This window comes from Tupaia chinensis, unplaced genomic scaffold, assembly GCF_000334495.1.
Source record: "Tupaia chinensis unplaced genomic scaffold, TupChi_1.0 Scaffold144206_1, whole genome shotgun sequence".
Taxonomy (NCBI): domain Eukaryota; kingdom Metazoa; phylum Chordata; class Mammalia; order Scandentia; family Tupaiidae; genus Tupaia; species Tupaia belangeri.
In genome coordinates, this window is record NW_006204064.1 from 88,785 (window position 1) to 105,043 (window position 16,259).

The 16,259-nt window shown below is 42.7% G+C and overlaps 1 protein-coding gene across 1 annotated transcript in view; it reads right to left on the bottom strand.

The window, feature by feature from the left end:
• Nucleotides 1-16,259, bottom strand: part of FHIT (fragile histidine triad diadenosine triphosphatase) — an 858,590-nt gene that overhangs the window by 15,854 nt on the left and 826,477 nt on the right. Inside the window, exon 5 of the mRNA XM_006166252.2 lies at nt 9,965-10,071. Coding sequence (XP_006166314.1) covers nt 9,970-10,071 — 102 coding nt within the window. The 3' untranslated portion in view covers nt 9,965-9,969. The remainder of the gene's footprint in view (nt 1-9,964; nt 10,072-16,259) is intronic.

A 16,259-nucleotide genomic window follows, 5' to 3' on the forward strand; every position in this document is an offset into this window, starting at 1 on the left:
TGGAGGGTCAGCAAGGACTCCATTCCCTGCCTTTCCTGCTGCCCCAAAACTAACTAGCCTGTCCTAATTCCATCTGCCTCTTCAAGACACACAGAAACCCTCAGTGGAAAAGGAATCCTAAATTGTGCGGCTCACCTCTCTGGATTTCTGTCTTCACTTGGTTTTTGGCCCTATGATTTTTTGTGAAGTTGTTACCTCGAACAGATTTTTTTTCTTTTAATCCTGTAGTTTTTCTAGTGAAAAAGTATGAAGTTTGAGTCAAGTTATTTGGTCTGTTAGTAATAGAAGCAGAATTCATACTTCTTTTTGGTGGTCTGAAAACATCCTGCCCTACAGATTTTATTCTTTAAGTACTGTTAAACTATTCTTCATGATCAGAACATCCCTATAATTTATCATCTTCAAGATATAATGAAAGTCATAGAAAAATAATGAATCTACAATTGACATAATAGTTTCTTAGCCACTGCTTTGTGTGATCATTGTAATAACCCCAGGTATAAGCAAAATGCTTTCTCATCATTGTGATTCGGAGATAAGGAATGAGACACAATAGAGTGACTTGTCCAAGTTCAGAGAGTAAATCTAGTGGCGATTGTGGATGAGAAGCCACTTAACATACTTAAAGACAATTCCACTGAAAGTGAACAAAAAAGTGGCAGACAGTTCAGATGTTATTCTTAGGAGATTGAAGGATATCCTTTTATATTTTCATCTGGTGGAGGATCTGCCAGTGCTTGAAAATGGATGAGTGTGTATGTGTGTGTATAGGGAGTGGGGCTGGGATCTAACTGTTACAAAATCGAAATGTTCAGTTTGTCTGTACTTCCTTTTAGAAACACTTTCTTCAAAGTATGTAAAGTATGTAAGTATGAAAGTATGTAAAGCACAAGGCAAGCATTTGCCCCAAAGAAGGCATTACCAGGACCAGCAGATGGCATAATGGTTATGTTGCTAGACTTCCACGTAGTTAACCGTGGTTCAACTCCCAGACCCAGCAGCTTAAAACTCACATGGCCATGTGTGCATGTGTGCCCAAAGTCTCAAGAGGAGAATGGAGGAGAAGAGACTGCAGCATGGCCTTCCCCTCGGGGGGTGATTTCTCTCTTTCTCTCTCTGGCAAGTGTACATATGCTTCCTATCGCAAAAGTCTCTCCTATAGCAAAGGTCTCTAAAAGAAGAGGAAGGAGCCATTACCTGCCATCTGACTTTTTCTCTTGGTTCTAGATTATTTACATGAGGCTCTAATAGGAGAACCAAAGTTTGTTCTGTGGTAAGGTTGTAAAACGGAAATACTGAACCCAATACTGAGGTCAGCACAGTGAAGTCTGGAGAGGGCAAGAGGGGAGACAGGCACCCATCCCTTGAAGGAGTTCCATACCAAATAGGGAAGGTTTATTCCCAGGATGCCTTTCCCAGCTCTCTTTCCCCGTCTTTGTATGGCCCTATCTTTCCAAAGAACATGTTCTGCAAAGAGGGTGTTTGGAGGAAGAAGAGGGGCCATATTATATCTATCTTGGCTTGGGTCTGATTTTACTCTTAGGTCATTGGGAAAGTCATGACGTATTTTCCTATGTTTTTCTATGCAAAAATGCACATGACTTTCTCGATGACCCAATAATTATAACACTAGGACAGATGATGACATTTTAATTCTTTCCTTAGCCCTACCATCTCTTTCCCCCACTTTTTGTTAAACTTCAACAATTTTAATAAATAAGATGCTCAAATTCTCAATTGCTCACACTCATGGTGGATTGGAGGTGGTGGGTCATCCTAAACTGTGCTTCAGATCATCAGAGAAGTATTAACACGAGAAAGAACACCATCTGTGGTAGAGCAGCTTTGGCTAGCGGACCCTGAACTGATCATCCAGGCTGAGCACCTGTGTAATAACTTGATAGATGCCCCGGCATGTCAGAATAATGGAGGACTTATTATGTAAGAGGTGGCTGAGGGACATTGTAGGCATAGGATCAAGTGAACTGCATAAATATTAGCTATTATTAAGCGATAGGGTCAAAGATTATTAATGTGAATTTTCATAGCCTTTCTTCATATTAACCTCCTATGCCCTCCAGAAGAATCTTTCTTTCTACCCTCCCTTCTGTCAGAGACAAAGACAAAATATTAAAGCAGGAAAAGGAGGACTGTCTCTCTTGTGGGAAAAAAAAAAACAAGTAGGGGAAGAAAAAGAAGTCTTGAGAATAGAACATTTTAGGTTTTTGCCATAAAAGATTATGCAGATTAATGTGCAATTATCCACTTCTGGGGGTGAGATTGAAGATAATGAGGACTGATAACAATGGACTTTCTTTTATTTATTTATTTTTTCAATTTTTGCCAGAGGGCACATGTGCTGGCTGGGGGTGAAGGGAAGAGCCAGAAAGTACCCTCCAGGGGGCATGGTAATGACACTATCCCTTCTCCTCCATTTCTCCTTCCTTTTGGGATTTTGGACGTGTACTCATGGGCTTTCTTTTATTATATTGCTATTTGTCAGCTGCAAGAAAAGCCTCAAATTTTATTTTTATTTTATTTATTTTGGGGGGCAAAGGGCATGTGTGCTTGCTCGAGAAAGATAAACAGAGAGAAAAAGAAAGAGAAAGCACCCCCAATGGGGCACCATCATGCCGCTACCCATTCTTCCGCTTCTCCATCCTGTCAGGATTCGGGGCCTGCGTGTACATATACCCGGTGTGTTTTTCAAGCTGCTGAGGCTAGGATTCAAACTACGGTCAGCTATGTGGGATTTGGCTCCCTTAGCCAGTAGGCCACTGAGCTGGCCCAACCCTGAAACTCTGAAAAAGTTATTTTTAAAAATTTGGATTATATTTTTCTTATATGATTTTTCTGTCACCAGTAAAATTACATTTCAAAGGAATGTATATACCTACCTAATACTTTAATAGATTCCCCAGCATGTCAAAATAATGGAATGCTCCTTATGTAAGAGGTGACTGAGGGACGTTTTAGGCATAGAGTCAAGTGAACTGTGTAAGTATTATGTATTATTTAGCAATAGGGTCAAAGATCATTATCTGTCATGGAAATCTTTTGTCTGAACTACTAGGAATATGCTAGATAAACTTGAATCTTGGTGAAATATTTTTTAAATAATCCAACTAATCTAAAAACCCACTTCGGAATCATGGGGAGATGGTCTCCTAAAAGCCTTATATAGTTGGCGGGTCACTTTTTGGAGGTGGGGGGAAATAAGGCCTTTAATAGGACATTAAGTTTGATGATTTCTAAAGTCTCTATGACTCTATGGCTTATCATTCTCAACTTAGGGAACAGGGACTTTATTCCTATGTATCCAGTCCAAATAATAGATTTTAATTCTCTGCTTCTCAATTTAGGTTCTAGATATGTCATCCAAATGCAATAGAAACAGAAACATGGACTGGAGAGGAGAAAAAAGAAAACTGAAATCTCTTTACCTGCTGATTTTAAAACAATGGGTCATTTTTCTGACAAAGAGCTTTGGAACATATAAAAGCATCTTTAGTCTAAAACAAAGCATGTTTTCTTGTACTTCCACTCTAAAGAAAATCTATTATTATATCAATTCGTGGCTGTCTAAGAGTGTTGGCAAACACTTCCATGGCTATTGATGAGACATGGGGATTTTCCAGTGGATTTAGGATTGAATTGGCCAAGGAGCTGAGGTTACAAACCACCCATCTCTCCCCCAAGAAGATGCAGAGAACTGTGATCTGCCTCCTGGACCTCTCTCAGCAGAGGCTGCTGTACTGAGCATAGAACTTGGACAAGGGTGAGATCTAGGGTAGACTTCAAAAAGTACAATTCTGAGAGCAGAACTTGTGCTAAATAGACACCCTGTCCTTTCTCATCCACTGCAGCCGTCTACGATTATGCTATAAGTATGGCCCAGTGGCTGGAGTTATGGTGATTTTTCAAAAACGCCAGTATCAGAATTTTGCCTTGACAGTACATCTGTAACTACTAATAATGCTGTTTTAGGCTGACTCAGTTGCTTTGAAATTGCACAGCTCTGTTATGAGTAAATGAGAGGCAACCAATTATCTATAAAATAACCACATGCACAGAGGAGAGTTTGATGAATTACAAATGAACTCTGCTGACACAACAAGGTGCGGAAGCCTGCCCTGCTCTCTGACTTACCGTCAGAAGTAGGGGCAATGCGTGCATATTTTACAGACAGCAGACCCTACTGAATTCCAACATGGGGTGGGAATGAGGGTAGGAAGATAACAAAATTTTGCTCCACTTGTACATACATTCCTGCTTTAATAGTAAGTAGGAAACCTAACCCAGTGTGTAGAGGCAGTAAATCCAAGTATTAAACATCTGAGTAAAGAATTCCTCTGCTCCAGGAAGAGCCAAGATTAGATAGGAAATGCAGATCCACTGTCACGCATTGTGATTTAGAACACAGACCGAAAGAGCCATTGCAAAACTCTTATCCCGGAACTCAGCCCGGTGTGAGGGGGAACCAGTGCATAAATTCACCTTACAGAGAGTAGATGCTGAATCCCTGGAACCAAAGGGTGGCCAACCTCATCAGGGGTCTGTCAGGAGGAGAGTGAGACAACTACAGCTTCATTCAGCAACCCCTGTTGACCTCCTCCCCGTGCATGGTTGAAGGCATTGTCTGTTTTCATTATTGCTCAGGAAACTACAATTCAAAGTCATTTCTGCTAGGCAAAGGGTACAGAGAGTGGTTTACCCACCCGAACATTTTGTGGGGTTGTACAGAAAGGTGAAGAGAACCCTTCACACCCAAACTAATGCTGGTACCTCCATGGCTTCAAGAGACCGAAGAGACATTTCATAGTTTTTGAATGTCTACCTTTCAAATTAAGGATTAATCAGAGTTTATACAAAAAGATCTAGAACAGAGTTTCTACTTATCATGAAGTTGCTAGACCTGCCTAGGTCAAGCACTCAGAGAACAGCTCTTTCCCCCTCGTAGTGCTGTTTCCTATGAGGGGTGTCTCTAGGTACAGGCGCTTACATGTCTCTGCACCTGCTGAGCATTCTTGTTTGATAGAGTGCATGTGCACACACAGAGTGAGGGAGACTGAGAGATTGAGAGAGAGAGAGAGAGAGATGAGCATTGCCGACAGTGTCCAGCCATGCCATGATCCTCTTCCTCCAGGCTTGCTTCCCATCGGATCTTGGGCACGTGTGTGTGTGCCTAGCATGTTTCAGCTGACTGGACCAGGTATTTGAACCTGTTGCCATGTGGACTCTAGTTTCTCTTGTGCAGTGCATAACCTCTGTGTACCATGAAGCCAGCCCCCCTTTTTTTTTCTTTTGGATTTTAAGGTAGGCTAATGTTGGGACCAGCAGTTAGCATAATGGCTATGTCCCTGGACTCCCACGTAGTCGACCATGGTTCGTGTCTCGGACCCGGAGGCTTAAAACTCATACCGGGTGCATGTGCGTGCATGCCCAAGATCCTGAGAGGAGAATGGAGGAGAAGGGATTTCGGCCATCCCCCCTGGGGGTGATTTCTCGCTTTCTGTCTCTCTGTCTGTCTGGCGAGTGCATGCGCCCTATAGCAAAAACCTCTCCAAAAAAAAAAAAAAAAAGGTAGGCTAATGTTAAGCAAAGTGTGAGCTGAGCTTGGGAGTCGATCTCCCAGGAGAAGGTGCAATACCAAAGAGATTCAGTCATCCTAGAGACTAAGTGTGCCCATGAACGGTAGTGGAGTGTGGTACACACCTTCCGGCCCAGTGTCTTCCAGCCAGGGACAAAATAGTGACCTGCCAGCCCTAGGGAAGTTGACTCTCAGATTTCCCTTATGTGCCTTCTGTTCTCCATGTGTCTGGTGAAAAAGACAGAGCAGGTCTGGGGTTAGCTTGCTCTGGATTTGCATTATGACCTCTACCACTATTTCTCCAAAGGTGGGAATCGTATGCCTGTTTAAGAGAATTTTAGATGATCTACAATGAATCCCTATGTAGGTTTTTTTTCTTTTAATCCTGAATAGATCAAGTGGGGAGTCACCATTTGGTACTGGAATGAAATGCCTCTCTGAAGGTAGCCATCCTCACTTCTAGAAGAGAAAACAAACCTCAGTCTTGGTAGCTCCACACATGCAACAATACACAGCTGGGATTTTCCAGAATTCCCTTTCCTTTACACTTATTTTTATACTTCTATTAGGTTGTCGGAAAGTCATGTCGTATTTTTCTGTTTCTATGCAAAAATGTGTCACAACTTTCTGGATGACCCAATAATCACAAGTACATTTTTTTTTTCATCAAGTCTAGATGGTTTTCGATAAATGTACCAAAATTTAAAAAGTAAATAATTCCCTAGGAGATACATGAAGATAAAAAAATAGTCACAGAATTGGGACCATTAATTGGTGTAATGGCTATGTCACTGGACTGCCATGTAGTTGACTGCAGTTCAAGTCCTGGACCCGGTGGCTTAAACTCATGCTGGGTGTGTGTGCATGCATGCCCAAGATCCCGAAAGGAGAATGGAGAAGAGATTGCTGTGTGTGGTCATCCCCCCTGGGGGGTGATTTATCGTTTTCTGTCTTTCTGGTGGGCGCACGCACCCTATAGCAAAAACCTCTCCAAAAAAAATAATAATTTTTTTTTTAAAAAAGTTACAGAATGGAAATTAATGAAATTTACAAAACACTGCAGTGGCTGGTACAAGGTCATATTGCATGGACATGTGGTCAGAGGGTAGAGGAAGGGGAGGAGGGCAGCTGTGGCAGGAACTGAAATGGTCTGAAAACCTTGAAGGAGAGTTGCTAATAGCTGGGGCCAAGACAAGATTCTGTTCCCTGGGTGCAGTGTGACCAGGGAGGCTGTGAGGAGAAGATGACATTAACAAGGTGGGCAAGGAAGGCTAGCAGGAGGAGGAGAGCCGCACAGTGGAACCAGAGAGGCCAGCAGACTAAAGAGGCTAGAAAGGAGTATTTGGAGGGCGCCAGGGGAGCGGGGACAGAGGAGTTTCTGGCTGGAGAAGTAAGTGCATTTAGCAATGTGGGTAATGAAAGATGAGGAGAATGGGCCTGGGTGCAATCTGAGCTTCATCACCTACTGACCACTGATGTCAGAATAACTCTTAACATCACTGAGCCTCCGTTTTCTCATCACCTGAAAGACAGGATATAACAAGAGAAGCTGTGTCCTGTAAATTCTTCCTAAGGGTTGACTGGTGTTTTCAGTTTTCAGGGTGAGCCCCACATGTCTGCCTGTGTGCGCGGTTCGAACTGGGCAGTCTTGCAGCGGGACCCAAATCTTTACTCTTGCTCTAAGATTGACTTGTTGCTGAGGAAACAGTCAAGAAAGCTAGGAGTGGTTAGGGGGGTTATTTACCTGAATTTCAGATGAACAGTAACTATTTGAAGTCTAGGTAGGTCTAATTATTGGACAATCACTCTATTAACAAATTTCAGAAGTTCCATGAGCTGTTTAACGCTGTGTAAAAGTTCAGTGTGTAGGATGCATTTTGAAAAGGGGGGGGGGGCATGTCAGGAACCAGAGAGAGTAACCCAGTGATCCTGTTTTCTGAAAAAGGGGAATTTTTCCTTTCTTCCTTGTCCCCAAAGGGAGTACATTAAATCCCACCACAATACAGGCGATGTCCTGCTCTTGGCAGAATCTCAGGACCCTAATTTGAAGTCCCTTGCTTCGCAGACACTGGTCCTGTGCTATCTGGCACCTTCATTAGCCCTCCTACTGTCAGTTCCCACATCTCCCTGCTGGGAAGACTGAAGGTGTTTTGTTTGGTCTGTAAACAAAAACCCTTAAAGTGAGATACAAATGTTAATTTAAAAGCCCGTGGGCACTGTGGCAATAGTTTGTGTAACAAGTTAGGGTGAACGTCTTTCTGGCAAGATTTACAAAGCCAGAGCTTTACCTGGAAGATGAGAGATGTCAGGCCTCAAGGCAAGACCTAAGCAAAAACTGACAAAGCAAAGCACACAGGAAACTTGGGTAATAAGTTTAAATCTTCTTAAAGTGTCTAGAAAATGCACTCTGAAACAGAATCCTACAATTCAGCAAACCTCAGGTAAAGCCTAGAGCTTTCTGGCCTCCACCGGGAAGTATCCAATGTATAGAAAACCCAGGGGAAGAAACGGCAAAAACCTTAGCCTGGGAAGTCAAGGCTGAAGAGTTACGATCCCATTTGGACAGCACACTCCAAAATGACACAAAGGCTTTCAAAAGAGGAATAGAGGTTTGCAGTCATGCACATAGGCCTACGTTTTTAGGTAAATAGCTTGATCCATTACAAAAAAGAAAGAAAATGAAAAATGAGAAGGAAACAATGGAAAAGGTTAAAAATAAAATATGAAAGCTTCGGCTACAGCTCACTACATCGCTTTAGGCAACTGAGTGCAGAGCTGACAAACCGATGGCATGGTAGAATGAAATGCATTTTTGAGATTGCAAGTGCCTAAGCCCAACACCATTCTGAACGATAATGGGGGAGAGGCAGTTCTGGGCCTTTAAGTAGTTAGAATATTATACTTTAAAAAGGGGTGGGGGAGAAAGGACAAGAAATGAACAGACATTTTAAACCATCTAATAAAGACTTAGAAGTCTTGCAGGTGAAATCACATTACAACGTATGTGTTTTCTAGCTAAAAATCATGATCATTAAGTGGTTGAGACAATTTTATATAATTCAATTGCCACTGGTATTCACAAATTTTCTTTTATTTGTATCCGATCCCTACTTCATAAACTTATGATATGAACATATTTATTCATTAGCTAGATAAAGAATAGCCCAATTCTAACTCAGAATTATCTAATTTTAAAAAAGGAAAAATAAGATATTTCAAGAAGAGGACCTTTTTGTCTGGAGTCATATTCCCTAAGAAAGTTATTAACAGGGTTGCCAGATAAAACACAAGATTTATGGTTAAACACAAATTTCAATACACAACAAATAATTTCTCTTAGTTTAGGTCTGTTATAATCTTGTATGACAACCCAATTTATGAATGAATTTCAGAAGATCCATAAGCCCTGAATGTTATATAAAAATTCAGTGTGTAGGGGGACCAGCAGTTAGCATAATGGCTATGTTGCTGGACTCCCATGTAGTAGACCATGGTTCAAGTCCTGGACCCGGTGGCTTAAACTCATGCCGGGCGTGTGTGCATGCATGCCCAAAATCCTGAGAGGAGGAGAAGGGATCGCAGTGTGGCCATCCCCCTTGGAGGTGTGTGATTTCTTGCTTTCTGTTTCTCTGTCTTTCCAGCGAGCGCACATGCCCTATAGCAAAAACCTCTCAAAAAAAAAAAAAGAAAAATTCAATGTGTTGGTACATTTTGGAAAGGAGACAGACTTATCAGTATTTTTTCTATCAGAGTCTTAAAACTATCATCTCCTCATAGTTAAATATCATTAATGCAAAGAGATCGTTCTATTAAGACCTGACGTTCTTCTATATGCTTGAGTTTCTTAGTGGCCAACGTTAAAGGGATATGCAAAGGACAATTTATGAAATAGCTACTGGTGAAAGAAGAATATGCCTGGGTGTGGCTGATAGAGCAGGGAGGTAGAGAGCTGGTCCACTGGGCCTTGCAGACTGACTGCAATACCGCATCGTCCATCAAGGGTCCTTTTCAAGGTCAGGTTTGCATTATAAATTACCTGCTTTGTGGAGACTTGACCAGAGAGAAGCAGTGATGAAGGAGAGGGAAAAGGAGGTGATGGTGGCCTAGGTTGGACTCGGATACCTCCATGAAAGGAAGTGGAAAGATAGGAGAAGGTGAGTGTGTGGATGGGGCCTGGGATGGGGGGGAAATAAAACCCTCAAAGGCCACGTTTCCTCTAGTCTAGATTTTACACCCAGGATGCCCCCATGCAAAGCTGTTGGTGCTGCTTTTGCCCACCCCCATTCTCAGCAGGAAGCTGCTTTAAAACAGCAGGAAGCTGCTTTCCTGGAGCCCATTGGAGGGTGTGGTGGTGAGGAAGTGCGCAGTCTTTACCTGTGTCACTGAAAGTAGACCCGCAGTGCTGCAGCTTCTGCCGCCATTTCCTCCTCCGATCTCCAAGAGGCTGGCGAGTCCTCGTCCTCTTTGTCATGTTTCTGGAGCTTTGGAGGAAAAAATGGAATAGAGTCATCAATGGGTCCTTGGGCCTCTTTGAACAAATGTGGGGTAAGGGCAATGGGGGCACGCGGGAGAGAGAACTAAGTGAAATTTGCACACTAGAGGCCAGTACATAGGCAGGCATGTATGTGTCTTCATATTGTATTCCTTGTCAAATTTTGGAAATAGGGAAGTTTCACATAGGAACCCATATTTCCAGTTCCTTTAATGAGATTAGGCCATGCTGAGGCTGGGAGTGGTGGCTGCAGACTGGGTTGCCACCAGAGACACATGCTGCCATGCACCATCATTCCTACCATTCTCGAATTCTTATGCTTGACAGGTGTCATTCATTTAGTTGATTTCCCAGACTCTGAAGGCATTGGGTTTGCAACCTACCCACAGTCATTCCTGGAGGCTGGCCTCCCTTACATGATCTCTGAGAAGGCCACTGAACCAAAGTAGCTAATGCAAATTTACGGTGGTAATACAAGGCCCATGGCTACTGAGTAAGAAATGAGTATTTCCGTTAAAAGAAGCTTCAAGCATGTAAATATTGGGTTATCAGAAAAGTCATGGTGCATTTTTGCATAGAAAAATAAGTCAAGACTTTTCCAATGACCTAATAGTTTAAAAAAAAAATCAAAAAATTAACAATTGATCTCAATCCATTGAATAGTTTAAAAATCCTTCTTTGACATCCATTTTTTTTTGTACTTTTTGTGTTCGTCTTTGATAGCATTAAGATTTTATCCCCTCTATATGTATATCTAAGTCGATGTCTTCAGAACTCTCTTCCTTAGAAGAGCTCAATTTCCTCCCTTAATCTCCTATTGCAATTCAATTTCATTAAGTAAATTTGTTGTTCTTATGTGTGGTTCTATACATCATAAAATGCTGAAGGTATAAATTCTTAACCCAACACACTGCACTATACATTTTGTGATGTTTGAGATTGAGATAAACGATTCAATAGCACTAATGACGGTGCACATTTGTGATGTGAAGGTCAGTTTTTTGGATATGCATTATTTAATCCTTAAAATGATCAATAAGGCGGATGCAGTTAGCCCCATTTTACCAAGGAGGAAATTGAGATCTGAAGTTCATTCACTTTGTCAGAGATGACTCTGTTCTGTAGTGGTCAGTGTCAGACTTATCCTCAACAACTTCTGTCTCTTTCTACCCCAGAGGAGCTACCGCACCACTACAGAGTAGATTCCAGATTCCCTTCCACCTCTTTGAAAATAATCTTGCCAACTCAGCGCAAAGTCTATCAACTAAAATAGCGAAGTTTGCTATGTTGGAGGAAAACGTTCTAAACCTAACTCAGAGACCCCACCCGGGCAGCTCGCAGCAGATGGAGAAGCCCCCCCAACTTATTTCATAGCAAGCCTTAATACAGAAGGCAAAACAGTGAGGGAACAGTAGCCGGGCTCTCCAGCTGGGCTGTATTTCCATGCGGGGTAAGTCAGAGCCTAAATGAGATTCATTAGCATATAACCAGGCCACAAATATGTTTATGAGGGTCATGGATCTTCCGTTCAGAATTTGGCTGCCAGCACGCTGGTTTTACATTTTGCCACATAGATTTAATTCTCCTTAGTGGAAGGAAACCACATTAAGAAGTCATTTTCTTCCTTGCAGAGGCAGATAGGACGCAGTTGCTACAGGCGAGTCAAACAGGATTGCTATTCTACTCAAGAACTAATTTTCATTTTGATACCACCTTTAGGTCTGTTATAAATCTATCTTGTAACAATTCAATAGGATGACAAAGAACAATGCAAAGCCCAGAAAATATAGCCTTCCCACTTCTGGTACTGCCATCAAAAGACACAAAAATCAAGCATTAAGTGGCCTCATCAACACAGATCATACCAGATGAATCCAGATAATTTAGAGCCCGTGAACATTAATGCCTCCCTGATTATTAGGCGGCCGTCTGTTATTGTCATATGCCTTGCAGATGGCGACATTGTGCCAACGCTTAGAAGTTGTTTATGGGAAATAGGGAATAAATAAAACAAATACTAATTGTGTTCGCAAAACTCGGTTGTACATGGTTTTTAAAACTTTAGAGATTTCCCTCCTAAAAGCCCCAGATGGAAACATATGGCTTTCTTTAGAACAGTAGTCTAGCTTCACCCTAGCTGTCCATGGGAATCATCTGGAAATTGGGAACAAAACTAAACAAAACAAACTGCCTAACCCAGGGATTCTGATTTCATTGGTCTGGGGTAGTTGGAGATGGGTTGGGTTTAGAACTCTCTTTTAAAAACTTTTCAGGTAATTCTAAGATACATGCATTGTGAAGAAGCACTGCCTTGGGAGAAGTGTGCAGAAGAAGCCCGTACACATGTAACATCACACGTGCCTCCAAGCACATTGCTGGTGACCCCCTCAGCAATATGAGAGCTGTCTTTGCTAACCCTACCCTCAAACTGCTTTTCTTCTGTTTACACTCTGCAAAGGAATGTCTGACCACGAGGCTTGTCTCAGCGACCCTAAGGTGCTGATCAAGCATAGGCATCTTTGAATAAGTTTTCAGACCACAGGAATAGGGAGGGTGGACAGGCTCTGCTAGGCAAGAATATGTCCCAGCAGAGCCACCCAGGCGACTTGGAAATTAAACACGTTGTAGTTTGAAGTACAGCCCTGCTTTCCCCGGGCAACCCAAGATCCTGGTGCCTGTGGCCTGCTCCGTGGCTAGCAGAGGCTTCTCCAGAAGGCACTACTGTGGACCTTGGGTGGGCTTTACTGTGGTTGGGCTTTACTGTAGGAGTCCCTTCAGATGACCTCCAGATTACTTAAGGCTGCAGGGACTACTCAATTACACATCAGTTATCTAATCTGTCCCTGCAGTGCCAGGGACCGGCCTGCCATTTGAACACCGAACAAGACAGTCCCTTTGCTGTCCTTGGGGAGCACCCAGGTAGGGAGAGCAGACACCAGATGGTGGATTCTTAGTGAGACCCGATTCCCAAAGGGGAGGGGCTGGGCGGGGCTAACCCACTGGTAGTTGGAAACGCTTCTGAAGGCCCTCTGGTTTCACAGAGACTGTGTTTTAAGGAGCAGTGAGGGCGGGTGTAATCTAAGGAGTGCCCAGCAAGGGCTCTCCTAGAAGCTGAGGTTTAGCCCACACGTGAACAATGAGAAGAGTGAGCTCCTTCACTCTGCCTGCTTCAGTCTCCTGTTCTGTAGAAGGGTACGGACGGTGCCGGGAGCAGTCATGGGTCCGACGGCCGTGCGCGGCACTCGGTGTTCGCTGCTGCCGTTGTGGCTCCCGTTATCATCATCGTTATCATTTTTAGGATAGATATCCTGCCCTAAGCCCACCCCACAGACGTGGTTTCTAGGAATAAAAATGCTTTTACTATCTTCACGGCTCCCTGGTGATCTATATTTCTTGGACTTAACTACTCCATAAAAGGATTAAAAGCTACAACCAGAATTCAGATGCATACCAACTAGTTCTACTGAGACAGGTTTGAGGAGGAAACTTAGCTCCTTTAACTCCACGATGACCCACGATGATCTAACTCTCAAGATGACCGTAAGGAAGAGAATGAAGTATCCTGGAGGCATCCCACAGGGCAAAGTTAAGGACTGAGAGGTCCCTGCACAGGAGTGGGTAAGCCTGTGTTTCCAATGTGTCTTGGAAACAGACCGGGCGGACGTGTGCGTATGTCCAAAACCCTGCAGGGTGGAGAAGTGGAGGAAAAAGGTCTGCGACGTGAGGTGCCCCAGGGAGGGATGATTTCTCTCTCTCTCAAGGGTGCTTATGTGATGCCCCCGGGCAATGAAATGAAAGGAAGCATCTAGAGTAAAAAGCATGGTATGAGCCAGACAGCGGCAGGATGGGTAAGCCAGCGAGCGCCTTCACGGCCAGCCTGGTGATTGGAGGCTTAACCTGACAGCTTGAAAAACAGGCAGGGTGCGTGTGCCACGTGTGCCCAAAATCCTGACAGGAGAACAGGGGAGAAGCTTTCTGACTCTCTCTCTCTCCCTCTTTGGAGCACATGCACCCTGTTGCCAAAAAATAACTTACAATTTAAAAGAGAGCATGTGGTGCAGGTCAAAGGCAAGGGAAATTACTCCGGGAGCATGTTTTATAGATTAATAAAGAAAAATACAGGATACCCAGTTAATTATTTTTTTAGTACACCTTATATCAAATTTGGGACATATACTGAAAAATTACTTATGGGACCAGCAGTTAGTGTGATGGCTATGTCGCTGACTGCAGTTCGAATGCCAGACCCGGTGGCTTAAACTCAAGCCGGGCGTGTGTACGTGCATCCCCAAGATCCCAAGAGGGGAATAGAGGAGAAGGGATTGCGGAGTGGCCATCCCCCCTGGGGGTGATTTCTCACTTTCTGTCTCTCTGTTTCCCTCTGTCTTTCTGGTGAGTGCACACGCCCTATAGCAAAAACCTCTCCAAAAAAAAAAAAAAAAAGAAGAAGAAAAAGAAAAAAAAGAATGCTAAAAACAAAATTACTTGTTAACATCTGAAGTTCAAATTTAAATGTACTTCCTGTAATTTAGCTGGCAACTCAACCTAGGAGACCCTTTAGAGAGGTGCCACAGGAAGTATTTGGCTTGCATTTCATAATTGGTCCTTCCTAAACCTGCCTATTACTGCTAGGACACACAGGGACCATCCGAAGAAAGATCAGATCCAAGACTAGCATTGTGTGCATGCTTGGGCTTATTATTGCATAAGTCACTAGCAGTATTTTAACTCTGTAGTTCATTGGTTGTTAGTGTTCAGTTTTTCATCTTTTAGCATCTCCGAAATGAAAACATGTCCTATAACCAACAGTGTCATCATTTATTAGGTCATCGGACACGTCATGAGGTATTTCCCTGTTTCTGTGCAAAACTGCGTCATGATGTGTCTGATGACCCAAAACTCGACAATGTTCTCCTTTCTTGGTAGTACATAAAAACGATAGCACTTCTTCCAACTGACTGGGTCTGGGTTTAAATCACACAAGTTAAATGTGACTCAGCTCAGTGTAAAAATGCCCAGCACCAAGGCTGTTCTAATGCATGCTCGTTTCCTTCCTATGCAACAAGAAAAGTTGAAACTGTTTTCACAGATGCTTTGTTCTCTGGAGGAAAGGGCATGCCAAAGTGACAGAGTTTGCAAAACTTTAACTAAAGTCTTTATTCACATTCTGCAGATTGAAGTCTGTGATGGCTCCTCTAAGCAAATTCTGTTTCTATTCAACTTTGAAAGAGATTTTTAAAAATGTATCTGTAGTCATCCCACTTTATCTGTTTGAAATGATTTTGGGGGAAGGTAGTGTTAACAGGATTTCTGATTGGAGAACTGATATGTGTCGATTTTGACATTGTGCTTCCTCCTGCACATTGAGTGTGTGAGCACAGACTCTGTGGGGTGATGATTAATTCCCTGATGTAATGCTCAGATAGTCATGGCTATTGATGTTTTTATAGCTCTGTAATGGGATGCAGTAGGAGTAATGATTCACAATAATTTGAATTTTCTCAGAATTGGGAACTTACCTATAGTATAAATGCCAAATTGTCTTCAGAAGGGGGAAAACCAATGTAATGTTCTTCTTAAAGAAGCAAGTGGCTGAATACAAACTTGGGCGTTGTTATAAAATAATACAGCTCATTGTCATCAGTTTCATAAAACAACAGAGCACAGAGCTTAAATAAGCCATTTCTTATGAGTTGATGGTTCTATTTACACAGGAGTTTATATAAATAGTCTCAAAAGGCAAATAACCATATTGAATAGGGAAGTAAATCTTTATTTTTTTTAAAGATCTGATTCTTTCAGTGCAACAAAGAAGTGTTTGTTGAGCACATGATGTATCCCATGGTCTGTTCTAGGTCTTATGAAGGATATAAATATGAATAGGCCCAAAATCTTTGCCTGCCAGGGTTACACCACTCAATAGGGCAGACAGATTCATGCACACATACATAAGCAAGGACAAGTCAGATTGGCATAAATACTAGAAGTTCCATCACAGTATTCTTGGAATATCTGGGGGAGGAGAGAAAATAATTCTTGCTAGAATGGAGGTCTGGAGTTGGCCTTTTTTTGGAGAGATTTTTGCTATAGGGCACGTGTGCTCGCCAGAAAGACAGAGACAGAGAGACAGAAAGTGAGAAATCACCCCCTGGGGGGATGGCCAAGCTGCTATACCTT